The sequence below is a fragment of the Sphaeramia orbicularis genome, unplaced genomic scaffold (genome assembly GCF_902148855.1).
Source record: "Sphaeramia orbicularis unplaced genomic scaffold, fSphaOr1.1, whole genome shotgun sequence".
NCBI lineage: Eukaryota > Metazoa > Chordata > Actinopteri > Kurtiformes > Apogonidae > Sphaeramia > Sphaeramia orbicularis.
In genome coordinates, this window is record NW_021941678.1 from 63,241 (window position 1) to 86,025 (window position 22,785).

The 22,785-nt window shown below is 40.2% G+C and overlaps 1 protein-coding gene across 1 annotated transcript; it reads left to right on the forward strand.

The window, feature by feature from the left end:
- The first annotated feature begins 357 nt into the window (after positions 1-357).
- On the forward strand, positions 358-21,946 carry LOC115416784 (N-alpha-acetyltransferase 15, NatA auxiliary subunit-like). The gene is made up of 8 exons (XM_030130663.1): positions 358-561; positions 1,442-1,526; positions 11,352-11,456; positions 11,590-11,747; positions 12,771-12,905; positions 14,036-14,189; positions 15,448-15,567; positions 21,800-21,946. The coding sequence occupies exons 1-8, from the start codon at positions 508-510 to the stop codon at positions 21,937-21,939; spliced, it is 951 nt and encodes a 316-aa protein (XP_029986523.1). The 5' UTR covers positions 358-507; the 3' UTR covers positions 21,940-21,946.
- Positions 21,947-22,785: the final 839 nt, after the last annotated feature.

Sequence of the window (22,785 nt, forward strand, 5' to 3'; positions counted from 1 at the left end):
CACAACTTAAAATACAGATGACAAGGAGTTTAAAAGTTCAACTTTTAACTGTAACACAAACATATTAATATAAAACTACTCATATTAAAAATATAATTTGGTGAGTGATTTGTATTTTTAGATACAAAAATACTGGTGGAATATTTATATTTTGCATGGAATTTATGTTCCCGACCAGTGAAAGTGAACAGGACACAGATGTCAACTGTTACATATCATTCATTGAAACGTTTCTCGACTTACTGACGCGCCGCCTGGCTGTGTTTTTGTATGAAAACGCCATAGATTGTATATTATTGGCCAAAGACCGGTTTTGTCAGCCGTAGCGCAGACTCAGACCGATGGTTGACCCGGAGGAGAAGCACAGCGGCCATTTTGCTCGGAAGGGGGCCTCGGCTTCAACACGTGAGAGACAGGAGCCTGAAGAAACAGAAACAGCCCAGAATATCTGCCTCCACGTTCATATTATTCATGCGCGATCCGACAGAGGCATAGGAAGCCAACACAATGCCCACAATTACTCTACCGCCGAAGGAGAATGCTCTGTTCAAGAGAATATTGGTAGGCTATATGTCAGAGATAACGTTAGCTTGTTAGCTAATGCTAGTTTGCCAAGTAGCCGAAGTTGTAGCATTCAGAGCAAGTAGCTAATGACTTTCTAGTCCATTAACTAAACATTACCATACAAAACGCATTATAATTACTACGCCCGTATTACCATTAAGTGATTAACTATATCAGTACAGTTAAGGAAAGAGCATATACCAACAGTCATGTGGAGTCCTAGCAATGCTTTGGCCTTTCAGCACATTCAGAGTGCATCAGTGACTAAACTGCTTGACACATGACAGCTAAACACAACTTGTGCCATAGTTTAGTTAGCTGTGGAGCTAGCAGCGGCGGGCTTGCTCTCCTATTCGGCTGCACTGACAATAACCCATAGAATATGTATTGGATAAACATACCGGCTTGAAGTACTGCTAGTTTAAAGCGGGCTCAAGTCAAACCAAATTTAAAACATACTTGAAAATACCGTTTCAAAACATGGACTGGCAAAGTCGAGTTAAAAATTTTGTAGAATTTGAATTTCTGTTCTATTATAGAGTTGAAACTGACTTAAGTGCAGCATTGTAATTTATTTGATGGTTTGATACCGGGAGCTGCAGTTCTGCGCATTTCTGGATTCAGAACCTGTCAGGACAAGTGTCAGTTAGAAAATCCTAATGTGCAGGGGTAGCCAACCCTGGTCCTGGAGAGCCACAATCCAGCATGGTTTAGACGTATCCCTCTTCCAACACACCGGATTCAAATGATAAGCCTATCACCAAGCTCTGCAGAAGCCTGATAATGACCATCAGGTGTAACCCTGCTGAGAGACACACATGAGAATTGCCAGCTGTTTTTCTCAGATCTGATGTGATGTCTCCACATTTTGTTGCAGAGGTGTTACGAACACAAGCAGTACAGAAATGGACTGAAGTTCTGCAAACAGATCCTGGGAAACCCAAAGTTTGCAGAACATGGAGGTAAGAAGAGCACTGTTTTGCTATCACTTTGTTCCTGCTTTGTTTGACGGCTGAGTTTTCAAGTCCTTATATAAGATGTGTCAAGTGTAGGTTGTTTTGGTTTTGAGTCTCTGTTGAGTCTCTGTTGGTAAGATAAGTTAGATAAGTTAGGTAGTTGTTAAGATACCTGATTACCTTTCAGAATTTGACAGCTGTAACAACGGCATTACTCAGGAATGACAATTAGCCACACACCTTTCACTCACTGTCCTACTGTCACTCGTGTGAGAGACATTACCAAGAGTTTCAAGGCGGTTCCTTTTGTATTTTTCAGCAGATCAGTTGAGGAAGTAGATGTGTAGGACTGAGGAGAGGTGAATTTACAGAGCGCCTGTAGCTCTGCCAACCTGGCCACTCACTGCTTGGTACAGTTTCACATGTGTCAGTGTAAACTGCTGTAAAATAAACTTCCTGTACTAATTACACAAGGATGTAGTCGCCATAGAAGCGTGTTCATATGTGCACATTGAATAGTGTTCTGTCAGAGTTCCTGATGATGATAAGTAGTGATACGACAGACCATGTGACTTCAATGCTCACAGTAAACAACTACTCAAAAGTCCCAAACTAGACTTGCACTGTTCACAATTTTTTGGGCAGATTTTCAATTTGCAAGGTGCTTGGATGACCGATACCAATTTTGGCTAATTTCAATCTCATTTTTTCCAAACACAACACACAAGACATTGCAATGCAGTTTTCCCTTTAGAACATTTTTTTTTCAAATAGAAAAAAGTGTGCAAAAAGGTGCCAGGTTTTCTGAACAAAAACAGGTGCATTGATTAAAACACCTGGTTTTTAGTGAGTCCCGTATCATACCAGTAGCTGAAATCATCATATTTGAAGGAAAATTATCATATATACCCAATTTTTATTCTGACATAGCTCAGACCATGTGCCTTAGTAACAGATTATCGTAGGCTTGCGCTAGCCTATCGCCACATCGCCATTGGCGATGCATTTCCTGGTTGACGAAGTTGTTTTCAACCTGTGTAGCCACAGTGGCGAAGGTATTTTTTAGTAAAACCAACCAACATCTCTGGTCGAAAATGTCCGCGCGATAACCAAGGAAAATAACAAATGCGGTCTCCACTACTGAAGAGCGCTGCTGAGAGCGATCGAACTCACCCGAATGTTTCCGATTTTTTATGAATTCACACTGCACACGTTACTTGTGGGAAGTTACTGCTCGTTCAAGTGAAAACGAAACTTATGGCTCATTTATCTTTTCTCTACCTGCTGAAGCTTCGCTTTTAAACCTTACCAGCGAAAACGCTGCAATATTAGTTAGGCCTGTAATTGTACACAAAATTTTCGGTTCGGTACATTTTTGGTTTTCAAAGCCACGGTTCGGTACGGGAAGAAAGAAAACCCCTCAAAATGTCTATTAATGCATTTATGAATTTTTTAACATTTTCCCCCCAAGTTTTGGAGACAATAGAATGTAGAAAAACAGGAATAATATAATTCTGCTGCTACAAATCAAATAGAAAATAAAATAAATTATTAATATTACTAAATGTATTTTAAACATTAGTATTGCACTTTTCCCTGAAAGGTAGTTTCGAACAAACAAGAAAAATCTAATCACAGTTCTGTCAGTTCACATTCTGCATAAAAATAAAAAAATTCCACATGAAGTGCAACATTAACAAGAGGGTAAATTGGTATTTTGTTTAAACAAACTGAAGAGAAACATTGACAACACAATGAACCAAATTGTTTATTTTAGGACAGAGAACAAACTGTTTAGGACACTGTGTGTATTTGTGTGTGCCTGTGTGCACGGGGGATTTTATTTATTTATTTTTTGTCGGAGCCGGGGGGTAGGGGGGGCGCGCAGTTATATACCTGGGGGTGCGGTCCATAACTAATGTAACGAACGCTGTCATGAAACAAAAGTGAAACTTTACATCCTTTCAACGTTCTGTTTATTCCTCTATTATACAGTGTGCGTGACAGACAGACAGAGCTAGTGTAAGTGTTTTAGAACTACCGTAGTTCCTTGGGGCCAAACGTCTGTCTTATTAGCGTCTCTTTCCTCGTTGTTGTCTTTCACCTGAACCTTAACTGATCCAAACTGGACTGTAATGATGGTGGAAGGTCTTCAGTCTCTTCCGTCCAGGTTCACATCATATTTGTTGTTTTTTTTTTTTTTTTTTTTTTAATCTTATATCAGCTGCTATTTCATATTTCAGGTCAATGTGTGCTCCTTCAATATGTCCGTGTGAAACTTGTGCGGATTTAAAGTTCCACATCGAATGATGTCTTTCATTCCTTTTTCTTTTTCTCATTATACTGTGCCGATTCAGTACAGCTGTGTACCAAACCGAACAAGTGCGTACCGAAACGGTTCGGTACGTGTACTGTTACAGGCCTAATATTAGTATCACATTAGTGTTGCCTCCGTCATCTCCATGTTTGTTATTACTGACTTTCTTCTTCTTCTTCTCAAAAAACTTTACTCTTCTTCGTGGTATTTGTCCAGTATGGTTAAGTAAGAGTGGTGCCCCCTGGTGGATTAATTGAGAAACACTCATTCCAACACATTAAATGTCAGTGGCAGCACTTTTTTCCAGTCAGACTAATGACAACGACAATAAAGCACATTTACAAAAGGAACTAAGAACTAGAATGGGATTATTAAGTACTAGTATCGGTACTCGGTATCAGCAAGTACTCAAAAGTCAAATAGGTGAAAAGAAGTCAGTTATCTGAGATATCTAAGTTTAAATTAGTAATCAGTCCATGTACATTCTAGTCTGGGCAGGAGCACTTTCTAGTCTAAATTAAATAATTTCAAGAGTCCATATCTGTCCATATTTAATTACCAAATGACTTTATGATAAATCATGTCTCACTGGTAAATTTATTTTATATTGAATCTCATACTGAATCTCATGAGCATCAGTGGTCAGAATAATTGTATTTATAAGTCTATCATTTATTGTTTTGTTATGCATTAGATTAGAAATAAAAATAGTTTAGATGAAAATGTTGACTTAAGTTAATTTTTTATGATTTTTTTGTATGAAACTGAAGCCAGATTGAACATATTTTTAAGCTCAAAATGCACCACAATGCAGGAAAAAGACTTCATTTTTCCCAAAATTTCCCGGGGGAGCTATGCTCGTCACCATGGGGCGCATAGGGACCCAGACTGGCTGTGGCTTTCTGTGGCTACACTCATTTGTACTAATGTAGCCACAGTGGCTGTATCTTTCATTTTCCTAGCACAAGCGCAGGATAGACTTATCATAGACTGCACATATTACACCCTGCAACCCAGTTTTACTTTTAAATAATCTAATAGAACCTTGGAAAAAAACAAGCGTCTCTACATATGTGGAGCACAGGATGAACCCCGGCACTGAATGGACCAGAATGCCCTTTATAAATTCCCAACTGCTACATGCTTTGGGCTGAATCGAGGTCCTCCCTTATGAGTAGAGAGGCACATGAGAGGATGAATGAAAACAAGTGTGAACAGTGTGAAGGATCTGTATCCAATTTGTCTTTGGTAATTAATTTAGTAGTGTAATGAAAGGGTCAAATTATCATACATGATGGGATTTTTGGAATTATTGATCATACATCGTGCAGAGGGTAGAATTATTGTACAAGTAAGATAATTGTAGTTCTGGCCGGGCCAGTTCTCGGGGGGCAAGAGTGGGCAATGCCCACTTAAGCAAATGTCTTGCCCCCTTAAATGAGAGTTTCCTAAGGTAGGGAAAAGGAAAATTAGGTGCACAACAGGGGAAGATTTAGAGGAATTAGTCTTAAATTTCAGTTTGACCTTGTATGGTTGTATGGTGTGCACATAGTAAGTGTGAGGTACGTACGGCACGAAATCCCCCACCCCTTTGCCACCTCCATCGGCGACATGTGCCCCCTTCACATTCCTGATTGCCACCTCATACATGACTATCTGGAACCTGCCCTGGATCTGGCTATGCAGCGCAGCAGGAATTAGACCTGCGGTTAAAATCAGTCAATTTCAGACTGACCAGCTGGTCGCAGGTCATGGCTGATCACGTGAAAATCGGAAAATTTGCGAGCATGGTGATTAATCGGTGCAAGTTGATCCCATACCCAGTGTTTCTTCAAGGAGACATTTAAGCGGTGAGGGTTGGCCGATATGACCAAAAATGAGTATGCAGTTTCACTTTTAGAAAAGGGCAGCTGAGAAAATGCTCCTTCAGCATATCTTTGTGTCTTTGTGCAAGATAATGATGTATATGTCATGACGGTGGAAACACCTGTGTCCTTTCACATTAGAATGTATGTTTATGGTGTCATGTTGCATATGCCGTTCTTTACAACATTGCTTTCATCATTATAATGACATTTTGGGTTGTGCTACACCGATACAGGCAGGGATTTTTGATAACAGATTTTGACATTATTGCCTGACCAAATTCCCGTGGCTGATATATGTGGCTCAATGCAGTCCAGATGAACTCTGAATGTTGCCTGAGTGATCAGATCTCACATAATCACATAATTCACACCTAACCTCAGGGTCCACTGTGATTGAATCATAAAGTTTTGAACCAGGCCAAAGAGAGGAAGGACCAAATCTGCTGGTGATAAGATGCAAATAATAATAATAATAATAATAATAATAATAATAATAATAATAATAATAATAATAATAATAATAATTATTATTATTATTATAGTCCATAGAGTCCATCCTTTTCAGAGCGCGGGGGGGGGGGGGGGGGGGGTGTTAGCTCCGTGATTGTGTGTGTGTGTGGGGGGGGTGATAGCGTCATTGTCCAAGCAGGAGTGAAAGTGAAACTAACTCACTTTAAAGTTCTTCTTATCCTCTGGGCAGCACACACACACACAGGAGCAGCGAGCGACAGAATCTCCGCGCAGCAAAAAAATGTTAACATATCGTCTGCATATTGGCCGATGTTGATTAATTGGTGATACGCTATAATCGGCCGGGCTCTAGTAACAATATCACGGTGTTACGATTAATCACGATTTTAAACTTCATGGTTAATTTATTGTCAAAGCTGGCAAAAACTGTCTCATAAAGTACAGTAGATTAAAGCTATACCGTATGATGTGGCATTTTTACGCTTTTCTTTTGTCATCTTAAAATGCTCCTGGTAAGTGTGTGTCAAACTAAAATGTAAAAGAAATCCACCAGGTATTGAAACTCAAAAATGTTTAATTCTCATATATTTCTAATAAAAGTCTGACCAATCATTTTAGTCGGTCCGAATGAAATAATTGGCCGAACCTGACTGAGCCTCCTGTGAATCATCCATTACGGCTGTCCAGCATCCGATCCATTATCTCCGTCTCACATCCGATATGTGTACCTCTGAATCTGACGCTTCACTGACCACAGTCTACTGTCTAGGATATGTATGGATAGAACTGACATGCACATGTGGAAGGGATTAAATGGATTTATGAACAGAAACGACAACTGAGGGGCACAGACGGGAGTCTGATTAGTGAAAGATGGAGATAAAAGTCCGGAAGTCAGCTGTACTGGACTAAACAGGTCTGCTCAAAGCTCAGCTTTTATGACGGTGGGACTCATACAGGTGCAATTACATGGTGTCACACAATGTAAGATGATGTAGGATGATAAATGTATGGACTATGAAACTTCAAATGTCCACGGAAAATTCGCGGAGGCTGCGCGTTCACAGTGCGCGCGCCCATCCCCTGGGCACTGCAGTGAAGACGCTGATCCAGCACTGCACAGACCAGGTCTACTGATGAAACAGGAGCCGCGGGCCCGCGGCAGGTGGATGATGCATCTGATTACTGAGGGAGGGGTCCGCGGACACGCCAAAATGGACCGGACCTCCACCTCTGCTTCCTCCTCTGTTTCCATCGCGCATCAGGTGAGAGGAGGAGAAAGGAGGAGAGCCTCAGTGCTCAGACAGAGGGAAGGGGGTGGGGCTTTGGAGGGAGGCGGGTTGTTCATGTTCAAACTTTTACTAAGTGCTGTGAGAAATGCCACATCGGTAGGTATAGCTTTAAGAGAAGAACCAAAGACACATTAATATGTACTTCCCGCCCAGAGCGAAAGCAACATTACGCAAGCGCTGCATTCAACAATCCACAAATGAAAATGGCAGAGAAGGAACAAGCTGACAGTCAGTCTCTATCCACTTGCATGTTCAGAAATAATAATAATAATAATAATAATAATAATGGATTAGATTTCTGTCGGGCTTTCTAGAGCACCCAAAGCACTTTACATTATTGATCCATTATTCATTCACTCACATTCTGGTGGTGGTGAACTACATTTATAGCCACAGCTGCCCTGGGGCAGGCTGACGTAAGCATGGCTGCCAGTTCGCACCAAACAGCCCCTCCAACCACCATCAAACATTCACACGCATTCATACACCAATGTGAGTGACACTTGATGAAGTGAAGTGTCTTGCCCAAGGACATAACGGTACATGACTGGGACAGAGCAGGATTCGATCCACCAACCCTTCAGATATTAGATGACCCGCTCTAACCGCCAAATGATATGACAAAGTGCACAGCAAATTTCACCCAGCGAAGGTTCACTGTGGGGGGTGGTGGTGGACATTTTTCTGAATTGTCTTGACCGTAAATATATTTTTGATGCGAGCTCACTTTCGTTTCCAGAGTCTGCATTCGCTACAGTCATCTATGCAGCTTCAGGCTGCCATTGCACAACCCATTCACAACAATCTGGAAACTGGCTTTGGTAGCGTAAAGCCATTCCAGGGTTCTCACTAGCGTCATTGAACGTCGGGGACCCCGACGCTGTCCCTGGGGGGCCCCAACGCTGGGATTTGACCCGTGACACTGTCTTTCAACCAGCGTAGCGGTGTTTTTTTGTATGTATTCTGCCCCTGCTTGTGTGTATAGCGGCTAGCTCGGCAGCTAGATAACAGGTTTCTCAAGAAAAGCCGGACGCCGAAAACTTCTCTCCAAAGCTTTTACTCCAGACTTCACTGTAAAACTGCAACATACATTCAAAACATGTCTCAGTTATGTTCTTTGTTACAGCACATTAACATCGCCTTATACATTCAAATGAGTGACCGTGCTTGTGCTAGGAAAATGAAAGATACAGCCACTGTGGCTACATTAGTAGAAATGAGTGTAGCCACAAAAAGCCACAGCCAGTCTGGGTCCCTGCAGCGGGGTGCGTAGCGGATCGTGGTGACTAGCATAGCTCCCCCAGGAAATTTTGGGAAAAATAAAGTCTTTTTCCTGCATTCTGGTGCATTTTGAGCTTAAAAATATGTTCAATCTGGCTTCAGTTTCATACAAAAAAAATCATAAAAAATTAACTTAAGTCAACATTTTCATCTAAACTATTTTTATTTCTAATCTAATGTATAACAAAACAATAAATGATAGACTTTTAAATAATACATGAGACTTTATTGGCTAAAAATATACATACAGCATCTTACCAACTTCTAATGAGTGCTAATTCAAGTAATTGTTTTATGTGATTTTCTAAATGATCATGATCCATATTGTTCTGTTAATAGTTGTATTCAGTAAAAAAAAAAAATTTTTTTCCAAGCCAGAAAACCTATATATTTTGTAAAATTTCTCCAAAAAATTCATTTCTTTCATTATTAAAAGGTGCAATGATGATGTGAAGGATCATAACTGGGCTAGTGAAGGATCCGATCATAACATTCCAACAAACGAGGATCTGGATCATAAAAATTTTTTAAGTGAAACCTCTGAGTATGATACCATACATTCGGGATGTACCGATACCACTTTTTTCCAGACCGAGTACAAGTACTTACTTTTGAGTACTTGTCGATACTGAGTGCCGATACTAGTACTTAATAGTCCCATTCTAGTTCTTAGTTCCTTTTGTAAATGTGCTTTATTGTCGTTGTTATTAGTCTGACTGGAAAAAGTGCTGCTGCTGACATTTAATGTGTTGGAATGAGCGTTTCTCAATTAATCCACCAGGGGGCGCCGCTATTAATTAACCATACTGGACAAATACCACGAAGAAGAATAAAGTTTTTTGAGAAGAAGAAGAAAGTCAGTAATAACAAACATGGAGACAACAGAGGTAACAGTAATGTGATACTAATATTGCAGCGTTTTCACTGGTAAGGTTTAAAAGCGAAGCTTCAGCAGGTAGAGAAAGATAAATGAGCTGTAAGTTTCATTTTCATTTCCGCTGGTGGCAGTTTGCACCGCTCCGTACCCCTCTGTGTGCTGCGTGAATTTGTAAAAAATCGGAAACGTTCGGGTGAGTTCGATCGCTCTCGCCAGCACTCTTCAGTAGTGGAGACCGCATTTGTTATTTTCCTTGGTTATCGCTTGCACATTTTCGATCAGAGATGTAAGTTGGTTGATTGATTTTACTAAAAAAAAATACCTTCACCACTGTGGCTACACGGGTTGAAAACAACTTCGCCAACCAGGAAAATGCATTGCCAATGGTGATGTGGCGATAGGCTAGCGCAAGCCTAGAATGAGAAAAGATTGCTAGCTCGATGCTAACATAAATGGGAAAATCCATAGACATTCTAACGATTAACATCTTCAGATCGATTTAAGATTTACAACGTCTTTTAATCTAACAACAAAAGTTTACATAAGAGACAGGTTTTACTATCCATTACCACAACAACTAAACATAAAATGCTCACAGGGAAACGTTCTTTCTGGCCATACAAAGAGAATGAGAAAAACGTGTCTGCTACTTCTTTCCCATGTCTGAACTGGCTACGGTAACACCGAAAGTACAAAACACACGCCAGTGCAACTTATTCCGACCACCAGAGGGCCCCCTTTGCTTGCTTTTAACAACAGAACATCACAGTGTGTGTTTGATTGTCCAGCGTAATGATAACGACATTTGAATTTAAAAAAAAAAATTTATTCCTTTGTCTTGGTGCAAAGTGCTGCAGACAGGAAATGAGAATAATATAATCAACACCCCTTTGTGTGCCTTGGTATTGTCTGATGCCTGCCCGGCAACATCACTTGGCTTACGCTCGTTGGCTGACAATGAGACTTCAGTCAATTTATCTTATTTAAACAGACTGATCACCCATGGAAAATTATATCTAAAATTTAGCCTGTGTGTGCATGTAGTGTGAGTGCCACTCCGATTATCCCTAATTTCATGCAAGTGAATATTTTTCTACGATTATGTCTGCGTCGAAGCGTGGGAGCAACGCCAAACACAAGGATAATATCACATCGTTTTTTGGCTTCATTCCTCAAAATTTGCCCCTCAAAATGCAGGAAACAGTGTTTCGGAGAGTTATAAATTTCAAAACTACAAAACTCGTGCCATGTACGTGGCATGCACCTGCGTACATGGTGCTATATGCTGTGAAAAAATCCTAGTGAGAACCCTTCATTCTTCTCCAGCAGTTTAGACTGTCATACAAGCTTCGGGAGGGTTAACTTGTGAAATGATGCAGTAAACACACAATGATGAATTTTTGATTTAATGTTGGGGAAGCCAATTTATGCATTACTCAGTGAATCACAAAATCCGACATTACACAGGAGTTTTTATTCTTATGTTTTTCCTGTCATTTCCCTCTTGTTCTTTACTGAATAAGTTAAGACCATATATAGCCTTTCAGATGTTTTTAAACGTTTACTGCTGGATCAAAAATCAGACTTTATAAGAAATAATGATTTGACATTTTTTGTAACAACAATTGTTATAACATCTTTGTCTGTATCATTCAGCGTCCACATACAAAGTGTCATCCTTCCGGAGTGTCTTGACCTCTGTGAATCTGTCCCTATGTTCTTCAGAAACACTGGCCATGAAAGGTTTAACCCTCAACTGTTTAGGAAAGAAGGAAGAGGCGTATGAGCTGGTGAGACGAGGACTGCGCAATGATCTCAAGAGCCACGTCTGTATCCTTTCCTCACCTCTGTGAGACTGCACCTGCTTTGATTCTACATTTGCCCTTGGTGTCTGTCTTTTCACTCTTTGAAGCAGTCTCAATATTGTTCAGTGTTTACTTCCTGAACATACCCATCATCGCAGGCTGGCATGTTTATGGCCTACTGCAGCGCTCGGATAAAAAGTACGACGAGGCCATCAAGTGTTACCGAAATGCTCTTAAGTGGGACAAGGACAACCTGCAGATCCTCAGAGACCTGTCTCTATTGCAGATCCAGATGAGAGACTTGGAGGGGTACAGGGTGAGCTTACCAGAGATGAGCTGGTTTAATGCTTCCTTCACCTACTATTGCGAAGATTCACAAGATGATTCTTTCCGCTTGTGAATTCAAAATTATGAGTGCGTTGTGCTCAAGTCCTTTTGTTGTCGTAGTGAAATGAAAAATGGCTGACACAGTTCATCATGAGCTGCTATTTGGGTAAAACAGTTTTGGATGTGTTAATTCATCTGCTACAGCAGGGGTGTCAAACTCATTTTAGTTCAGGGGCCACATTCAACTAAATTTGATCTGAAGTGGGCCGGACCAGTAAAATAATAACATAATAATGTATAAATATGTCAATTCCAAACTTTTCTCTATGTTTTAGATTGAAAAAAGTAAATTTACATTCTGAAAAGGTTTACATCTACAAACTAGCCTTTCAAAAGATGTGAATAACATGAACAAACTGAAAAAATAAGTGTAATTTTAACAATATTAAGCCTCAGTTTATCATTTCCACATGTACGTTATAACTTATAGAGCACAGTGGATCTACAAATACACAAAATGTTTAGTAACAGGCAGAATCTTGTTAAAATTGTACTTACTTCTCTTAAGACATTTCAGGTTGTTCATATTTATTCAGGTTATTAACATTTTTTTGCAAAATTTATCTTTGTTTTAGTGTAAATACATGAAAATATTTACATTTACAAAGAGAAAAATTTGGAGTTTTCATTATTTCTATGTTATTATGATAGTATTTTACTGAATCCTGCCCACTTGAGATCTGGTCTGAATGTGGAACCTGAAATAATGTCTTTTGTTAATATCTTAGTATAATTTTTGCATTTCACAAATTCATCCCAAGGGCCAGACTGGACCCTTTGGCGGGCTGGATTTGGCCCCTGGGCTGCATGTTTTACACCGGTGTGCTACAGCATTTTTTTTGTACATTTTTTGAATGAGAGTCAGTAGTGGTGGCGGTGGGTGGAGTCTGTGCTCGGTGGATTCTGTGCTGAATGGCTGTATTTCTAATAGTGGCATCCTCTTTCTGTCCAGGAGACTCGCTACCAGCTGCTGCAGCTGCGTCCAGCCCAGCGCGCCTCCTGGATCGGATATGCTGTGGCCTACCACCTGCTGGAGGACTTTGAAATGGCTGCTAAGATTGTTGAAGAGTTCCGCAAAACACAACAGGTTCAGACCCACCACTGATTGCTACAAGAGCGTCTCATACAGTCAAGCAAAAGCTCTCTGTTAAACACAGGAACAAGTGGTTTCTGTGTTATTGAATTTAAACTAATCGCTCCCAGTCAGACCCTCCAGCAGTCTCATTAGGTTTCATCTGAGTCAGGTGTGACATCTAGTGGTAAAATATAGTATAGCAGCGTTTGGCGTAATAGCACATGAAGTTCAAAATGTTTATACAGGCCCAATCGTATTATCGAACAGTACTCAAGGGATCACACAGACTGTTTGACCACAGCCAGAAATATAAAAAATGCAAGGTATGTAAAAGGTGATGTAGTAAAGCATCTTTACTTATTCGAGAAAAGCAATAATTCTGCTAAAGGACAGTGATGCTGAATACACATTGGAATGGTCAAAGAGAGCCAGAGATCCAGTAAGTACCAGTAATAATCAGCTGTAGCTGGTTAATTAAAATTTTATGTTGTCATTCCTCCATTACATGTATTTGTGTGTGTCTTGGTGGTGGCCTTAGAGTCTTCTTCTGTGCTTCAGATGTTATGCGATGAATCTAAGATTGTGTTCAGACAGCAGGTGAAATCAAATTTTTTTTGTGTGCTTGTTTGATTAATTAAATGCAACTTCTATCAGTTTTGAGTATGAACTGAATGCCACCCTGAAGTGACCCGCATGCTCAAAAGAGGTCCTTAATTATGATGTTTGTCACCTTTCAGTGATGTAAAGGTCGGATATATGTGACTTGGTCGTTCAGACTGAAGTCGCAATGCAAAATAACAGATACGTATCGGATTTAGGACCACATATGAAAATGGCCTGGGTTGGATTTGAAAATAATGTTTTTGTGCTGTTCAAACTTTCTTTAACAGATCAGATACAAGTTACATATGAGCAAAAAATTTGGATTTGGGCCATGTTTATCTGTCATCTGTACGTAGTGTAAGAGAGCCACGCAGGATATTTTTTGTGTAATAAAAATGAGAAGGTAAAGGATGTGGTGCAGGACAACTAACACGTCAGGCTGTGGAACAAAGATCCAAATACTCTACAAAAGGACACAAATGGAGCGTGGAATATCTATTCTCTATTTAACAGCTCTATGGTTATCTATCTTTGTTCAGACATCTCCAGACAAGGTGGACTACGAGTATAGTGAACTGTTGCTGTATCAGAACCAGGTCCTGAGGGAGGCGGGTCTGCATAAAGAAGCCCTTGATCACCTCAAAAACTATGAGAAACAGATCTGTGACAAACTGGCTGTGGAGGAAACTAGAGGTGGGTCTACTGTAGCAACCACAGCTATGTTCACACCTCACGCACACATGAATGTTTTAAGGACAGTATCGATTGTTTCTGTATTTAAGGATTTATTTATTTAAGGATCCTCATTAGTCTCTACCAAAGTAGAGACTATTCTTCCTGGGGAACATTCCCAATATTTAAGTATTACAATGTTTACATTTACAGAAAAGACAGTTACATTAATTTAGCATTGTTTCATTATAGATTACAGATTTCTTAAGATTTGTTTTAGAAACGTGGTTACTTATCAATATAAAAATACTACAATTTATGCAGTTACAAAACACATAGAAAAAAACAAACAATAAAAATAAAACGTAGTTACATTACTTATTTAGCATTGTTACATTGTTGAATATAGATTTCTTAAGATGTGTTTTAAAAACAAAATGATTACTTATTAACATAATTTCTGGAGGTAACATATTCCAATATGAAATGGCTCGGTATATAAACGTCTTTTTAAGTGCAATAGTTCTTGACAAAGGCAAAGTTAGAGGCTTGTCTCGTGTTCAACCCATGTCTGTTACAGGTGTATTGTAGTTTAGAGAACAGGCTAAAGGGTTTGTGTAAGGTCAAGATTTTATGCAAAGACGACACAGAACTACATGCCAATCTGTCCTTGATTTTCATCTATGATGTATTGCATTGCTAATGGTTTGAAACGGACAGCCCAGAGCTATTCTTGCAGCCCGATTCTAAGCTATCTGGAGTTAATCAAGGTCTTTTTAGCAGCGCCTGGCCACACAACGGAACAGTCGTCCAAGTGACATAGAACTAAAGACTGTAGTACAAGTTTTCTTCTGCCAGATAGCATAAAATGGGCATTACATCTAATTAATGAGATTATTCTACTCATTTTAGTCACAATATTATTTATATGTGTCGGCCATGACATATTTTGATCTTAAGTGACCCCCAGCAGTTAAATCTCGGTCACTTGTTGTAATGATCGCTTGTGCAAAGAGATGTTTGGGGCTTCTCTCACAATATGTTTAGAACCCAACATCATACACTTGGTTTTTTAACACATTCAGTTTTAACCTGTTCTCCACCACCCACTCATAAGTAGACCCTAACCCCTGCTGTAGCATGTTATTGACCTGGTCTGAGCTAGAGGCAGAAACATGTACAGTTGGTACCCTGAGTCATAAAGTATTTGTCCTTTCCTGTGTAGGGACATTTCCTATGAGGTGACGCATTAATGTGGCTTTGTTTTCTGTGTGTGTAGGAGAACTGCTGCTGAAGCTGCAAAGACCTGAGGAGGCCTTAGAGGTCTACAGGAGACTCCAGGAGAGGAACCCTGAGAACTGGGCCTACTACCAGGGTCTGGAAAAGGCTTTAAAACCTGGTGAGCTGTGCATACCCCATAGATACCACAATAGAAGTGTCATCAGTGTGTTTGTGGTTGTGTCAGGACTCAGAGTTGTGCTTAAAAAGCTCCAAGGCCATTCATAATTGAAACACAGATAGAAACGGTAGATCCCATCCAGACACATGGTGGCTTCTTATCAGTGTGATCCAACAAAGGACAGGTCACTTTGACTGTGTTGAATGAACTTGAAATATCAAATAACATCCCCCTCTCTGGAGCTCGACCGATTAGTTGGGCCTATTATAACGTATCACCAATTAATCAACATCGGCCAATATGTAACCAATGTATTAACTTTTTTGCTGCGTGGAGATTCTGTCACTCTGCTGTATGTCTGTGCTGCCCGGAGAGTTAAAAGAATAGTAAAGTGTGTTCAGTTTCACTTTGTCAACCACGGACTGCTACCCCCACCACCACCACCACACACACACACACACACACACACACACACACACACACACACATACACACACTATCACGCACTGCCCCCCCACCCCACACACACACACACACAAAATCACAGACTGACACCCCCCCCCTTAATTGTCACTTACATTTAAAGAATGATTTACCGAACAATTATTATGTCACTACTAGGGCAGACCGATAAAATGATATATTTTGCAATGTAACTTTTCCTTGATAGAAATATTAGACTTGCTTGGTAAAATTTCAATAGAATTCATTCATCCATGTTGTGACACACATTAGAACAGGCAATCATAATCAAGTAGCGCTGCACAGAACCAATCACGCTAGAGCTACGTCAAGTTAGGTTGACGCACACAGCACAGGTGTAAGAGCAGCTGCAGCACACACTCAACTGTTTGGGCTGAAGCGGGAAATAATGAGTGTTCCCTCGGTAGAAAATTTTACCGAGAACTCGGGCGACTGGGTTTCTGAAAAGTAGGATGCGAACTGTTTCGGTTCAGGGCTTTCAGTACAATACGGAGATACATGTAGCTTATGTGAAGAACGCAAACACTTTCCATGGTAAAGTTGGCAAGAGATTTTCAGATTCACACTTTGTGGCTCAATAGATCATCAGGTCAATAATCATTGAGACACAAATGATTGCTCTATGTGGCTTTGGTAACACAGAGAGGCTACTGCGATCCCATTTTCATCCAAACGGTCCTTAACAATCAGTAGACGGCATTGCCTTGAATGTAGTGCCAGTTAGTGAGCGTGAGTTTAGGGACCGTCTGCAAAGTGGTAATCGGAAAGTTTCTACATATTTAAAATTCAATAACTTTGCTTCTACTCAGTGAAATGGCACCATATTTATCTTACACACCCAGAAATCCCTTCTGCACACACTACACCACTCCGATTGGGCAAATATCATATATATTTGCCTGAGAGGATGGCTCCAGCAGATACCAGGAACAACATCAGAGATCTCTGTCCAAAAGAGTGCAATCTTAGGAACAGCTAAGATCCTGCGCAGAACCCTCAGGCTCCCAGGCCTCTGGTAGAGGACCCGAGCCTGAAGGAGACACCGCCCAAGTGGTCGAGAAAAAGATTATTTATTATTGTATATGTGTATATTTATGTGTATGTAAAAACACATGGTCCAAACATGTGGTGTAATTTCCAGAAAATAATTTGCTTAGGTGCCTGTTTTGTATATGTTGCTCACAAGATGAGTAACACAGTTAACAGCTGTATTTTTTCGTTCTTGACGTGCGCAACGATGGTGTTTGGACTAATCCCCTAATGTGGGACACTGAGTCGAATCTCTTGTGCAGAGTCACACTTGACTGGTAACTTCAGGTGTGGTCAATTGGCTATATAAAAGCAGCAAAGAAAACGCTGAAATGTTAGCCGGTCGGTAAATCCGACATTGATATGAATCAGCCACTGGGAAAATGCTCAGAGTGCAGAATTTGGACCACAGCACTCAATACACTGAACTGACACAGAACTGAGAAGTCACACAGCACACTGCCACATCCAACGGGTAGCTCCGCCCACCTTCTCCAGCCTCACTGACTGCACAGAGCAAAGAACAACCATGAAACAACATATAGAGCATTTGAACAATAATTCCTATTATATACTTTACACTATCACTAATTTGTTGTTTGTTCCATCAATTCCCACACTACTTTGGTAGCAAAATGCACAAAAGAATGCACTGAAGTATACATACAATCACCACAGTACTGTGGCAACAAGAGGCTAATGAGTTCATGTAACAGTATCCATGATTGGCTCTAGTACCAATGCTAACATTTGACTGGCTCTGTGGCAATACAAACTGATATTTTGTGCTATAGTATTGTGGCAGTAGTCATTGTCTTAATATTTTCTCAAGATATTGTATTGATGATGGCAGAGTCAGACAAATGTGCAAAGGCTTCAGCACATCCCAAAGATTCTAAATGGGGTTCAGGTCTGGACTCTGTGAGCCTGATGAATCCTAGTGTTGTCATCTTGGAATATGCTCATGTCATCAGTGGGGACTAGGGATGTAAACAATTAATTGACTAAACGATTAATTGTCGATAAGAATTTGTTCGATTAAATTATTAATTGTTGGTTATTTGCCCTTTTCCGCCCGTCCACACCTGTCCAAAGGCTGCTGGTTTGTCTGCACTGCAACGCCGCGGCTGGGATAGCCGATCATTGAACCAGATCATGGTGTTGATGAGTTAGAATATCTGTATGGACATGGTAGAGCCAAACACAGACCAGCCTGTCTGTTTGTAGCAGCGGTGTACCCCTGAATAAATACGCGCACAAATGCGGGGTCAGTTTTGGAACGTTTTCCCTGGAGGTTGGTGTAGTCTACAGTCAGTGAAAAGTTCCACTTTCACTTCTGCGGGGGCACGGACTGAATCGTAACCCCATAGTATTAGAAGTAGGATGGAAAGTGATGCACGCACGCTCGTGGTTACCAACCAACACGCATGCATCCCCCGACCGTACTGCACGTGTGTGAGTACCCCCCGAGGAAATGTACGCGTGTGCACCCCCACACACCGGTGAAATGCACTCGCGTGTACCCCCCCCCCCCCACACACACACACACACACACATTACACACCGCCACATCAACAGATGAATTCCACAGGAAACACTGACTGTATCCAATGGTTCAATAAATCAATCGTTCAGGAATATGACATGCTTTTTTCATGGAGTATATAAACAGTATTTAGCTTTTATTTTCATAGACCGTATTGAAAAAGAAATTTAGGTTCTCAGGAAAATCGCTGCTTATCAATTAATTGTTAATCCATCGATAAGGGCAACCAACTAACGATTAATGAATTAATCGATAATTTGCATCCCCAGTGGGGATACCCCCCACACACACATACACACACACTGATGTTCGTTCTGGTCATTGAGTTTATTCAGATTCAGCTGAAATCATTATTTGGACACATACGGAATGCTGCTGAACCCAGACCTGAACCAACCCCAGATGGTAACACTGCTCCCACAGGCTTGAACAGTAGGCACTATGCATGATGAGTGATCACTGACCCCACATGCTTGGACTGTAGGCACTAGCCCTGATGGGTAATCACTGCCCCCACAGACCCATACCGTAGTCACTAGGCATGATGGGTAATCACTCTGAACCAGGGTCAGTGTGAACTCAACAGACCACTTGACTTTCATCCATTAAACACAGTCCAATCTTTATGCTTCCTAGTAAATTGAAGCCTTTTTTTCTGGTCATCCTGACTAATAAGTGGTTTTCTTAAGGCTACACAGCTGTTTAGTCCCAGTCACTTGAGTTCCATTCACACTGTGGGTGTGGAAATGCTCCTACTTTCAGTATTAAACATAGCTGTGAGTTCTGTTGTTTTTTTATGATTTGATTTCACTAAACGTCAAAGTGATCGCCAATCAGGATCATTCCAGATTTTTTTTTTTCCACCGACATTTCTTCCTCGAAGATGATGAATCCTTCCAGTTTTTACCCCTCGGCCAGCTTCTGGTCAAAGAGGTTTTGTAATTGTTTTGTTGTCTGTTTGTCCATCTGTCTTTCTGTCCATTTAACAACGTTATTTATCTGAAGAATACATTGACATATCTGCACCAAATTTATACTGTGGATGCATCTTGGCATGTAGCAGAAACCTATTGAAAGCAAGTCACCTCAGCCTACTTTTTCAAGGTCAAATGGCGACATGTCTTTTTAACTACGTAATCACATTATCTGGAAAATGCATTGAGATCTGCACCAAAGTTATACTGTGGATGCATTTTGGCATGGAGCAGATGCCTGTTGAAAACAGGTCACAATAACGTAGTTTTTCAAGGTGAAATGGTGACATGTCCTTTCAATGATGTAATTGCATTATCTGCCAGCTGGAATCTTACACTGCCATTTGGACAGTTCTTAACCCAGTTGTTAGTCGTTTCATCAATCTCCTTAGATGTTTTCTTTGCTTGATGCCACTAGTTTGACCCTTCTGAAACAGATGAGCATCTTTTCCACGACCACAGGACGTGACTTCCAATAGGGTTGTTTAACCCTTATGCCCCTCTCAAAAAAATAATACCTCTGGTCACCCTCGTGGACAAAAATGTACACTCATAAAAAAATACTATAAAACCATCATACGTCAACATTTTTTTCTTGCTTTTTTTAAAAAAGAAAAATTTGTTATAAATCTCTTAAACAACTTCTCCCCTGCTCAAAACTACCAAACATTCAACATTTTTCAGGATTTTAGCCTTTTAAATGCAAGTTTAATAATTGAATTTTAGTGAATTATTACCAAAAAAATTACAAAAAATTAAATATTTTCCATAAAATAAATAGTAGGTGGATGAAGCATTCATGGTTATTAGAGCCTTCGATAAGTCAAAGATTATCAACAAAATTGATTTGATTGCATTAGTATTTTTTCTGTAATGTCAGATGCACCCTCTGGCCACTCTTGTGGACAAAAAATGCCCCATTGATTTTCATTATAACCATGTTTTTGAATCTCACTGCAGTTACACTTTATAAACGTACTTTTTCTAATATCAAACATTTATTTAGAAGAAACTGGTGACATTTGACATTTTTAGCTTACCAGCCGACAGGCCATAAGCTATTGTTGTCATGCGGCGTCCGTCGCCGTCTGTCGTCGCCGTCTGTCGTCGCCCGTTACAAAAATTTCAATCGTCGTTTCTCCGAAACCTACAATTCCGATTGACTTCAAACTTGGTATACAGCTTCTTTATGATGATGTCAACAAAAGTTAGTGAAATTATTAGGATCCGGATCTGATTCTGGATTTTGTTGCCACTTTGAAACATTTCCCCATACTAAGAGATAGGAAGTGGTATGGATGGTGCAATAACTCAGTAAATATAATGATATCCAGTGTAAATTTCTACCAGTACAGCCCTGATGAGGAGATGACCAAAACATAATGGCCACATGCTGATCAGGATCTTCTTCTGGATCCGGGAACTTATGGAAAATTTAACATGGGCTCTTCTGGGGAAAACATTTCACTCGTCTTTTTCTCCCAAACTAGGGTTCTGATTGACTCAAACTTGGTATACAGCTTCTTTATGATGATGTCAACACAAGGTATTGCCAATTATTTCAATCCAGATCTGATTCTGGATTTTGGTGTGACTTTGACAAATGTTTCCCATTATAAGAGATAGGAAGTGGATTGATCCAATAAATCAGTAAAGTATCAATGATATCAAGTTGGAATTGTGAATTTTTTACAGATCTGATTGGAATATGACCAAAACATCGCCTATTTCTGTAATATAATAAATACACATAGCTGGGTGATAATAATGGCATCTAGATACATTTCCCAAAGCTTTTAATTGGCCAGTAAGCTACAGGGCATTGGTCCTACTTTTATGTATTTCACCAGTTTCAAACCGTTTTCCCATTGTAGGCAGATGCATGAAATACTTGATTTTTTAATTTTTTTTTTTCCTGTTATATTATGAGGCCATATGACCGCTGGGGAGGGTTTGTTGTGTGGTGTGTGCATATGTAAAATAGTTTTAAATTGTCTGATTCATTAGTGTGAACATTATTGTGCAAACTTTAACATCTTTTCAGAAAGATTTTCAGAACTCTTCTAGTTCTGAATCTTGTACCGTCACTGTGCATTTGGCTATAACTCTTTATAGTGTGTAATTTTGCTTGGCCAGAGGATGACTGCTGCATTCGTTATGCCTGATCTGTTTACTGTTGTCTGGTTTTTTCATTATGCAGGCAGTGTAGAAGAGTGTCAGAACATTTATGAAGAGGCCTGGGTGAAGTTTCCTAAAGGACTGGTTCCTCGAAGGCTGCCTCTGAACTTTCTCACAGGTAAGTGCGATGCAGCATCACCACCACAGCAAGGAGTTTTTTAAGGACAAACTACATCAAACCCTGCTTGTACCACACATTTCAGTGTTGACTTCCAGCATTTGTTTTCATTGTCCTATCTAATATAAAGTAATTACAAGTATCTTACAAGGTAGGGCAAGGTTCTGAAGATTTATAGTTTTATGGCCAAATTGCTGACATACTATCAACTAGCGCAAAAGAGCCTTTACTCTTCATTTGTAAATGATGTAGGAGTACATTTCAAGGAGTAACTCTTCTTGGACTCCAAGATGTAATGATGTAGGTTATTATCTAACACAGTCTTCTCAAATGGGGGGTACTTGCATTTTTTGGGGGAAAAATACAGTAATAAATACATAAAATCATCATGTACTGAATACAAACTAAACAAGAAAAGCACTCGGAGAGTGCAGGACCTCCGCCAAGACAGATCTGCCTCCCTGCGTGTTTTTTTGTTTGGTTAGCAAGATAACTCAAGAAGTTATGGATGGATTTTCAGGAAATTTTCATGAAATGTTGATACTGGCGCAAGGAAGAAATGCTAAAATTTTGGTGGTGATTTGGGTGTGTGTGTGTGTTTGTGTGTGTGTGTGTGTGGGGGGGGGGGGTTGGCAGATCTGTCTTGGTGGAGGTCTGCGCTCTCCCGAATGCTTTTCTTGTTACCTCTGCCAGGAGGTGTTGTGATTGCTTTGCTTTGTGAGCGTGCGTGTTTGTTAGCAAGATAAACTCAAAAAGTTATGGACGGATTTGAGGTCCAATCACTCATCATCAACAAACAAAACACGCACACACACAAAGCAAAGCGTTCACAATACCTCCTGGGGAGGTAACAAGAAAAGCACTCAGAGAGCGCAGACCTCCGCCAAGAC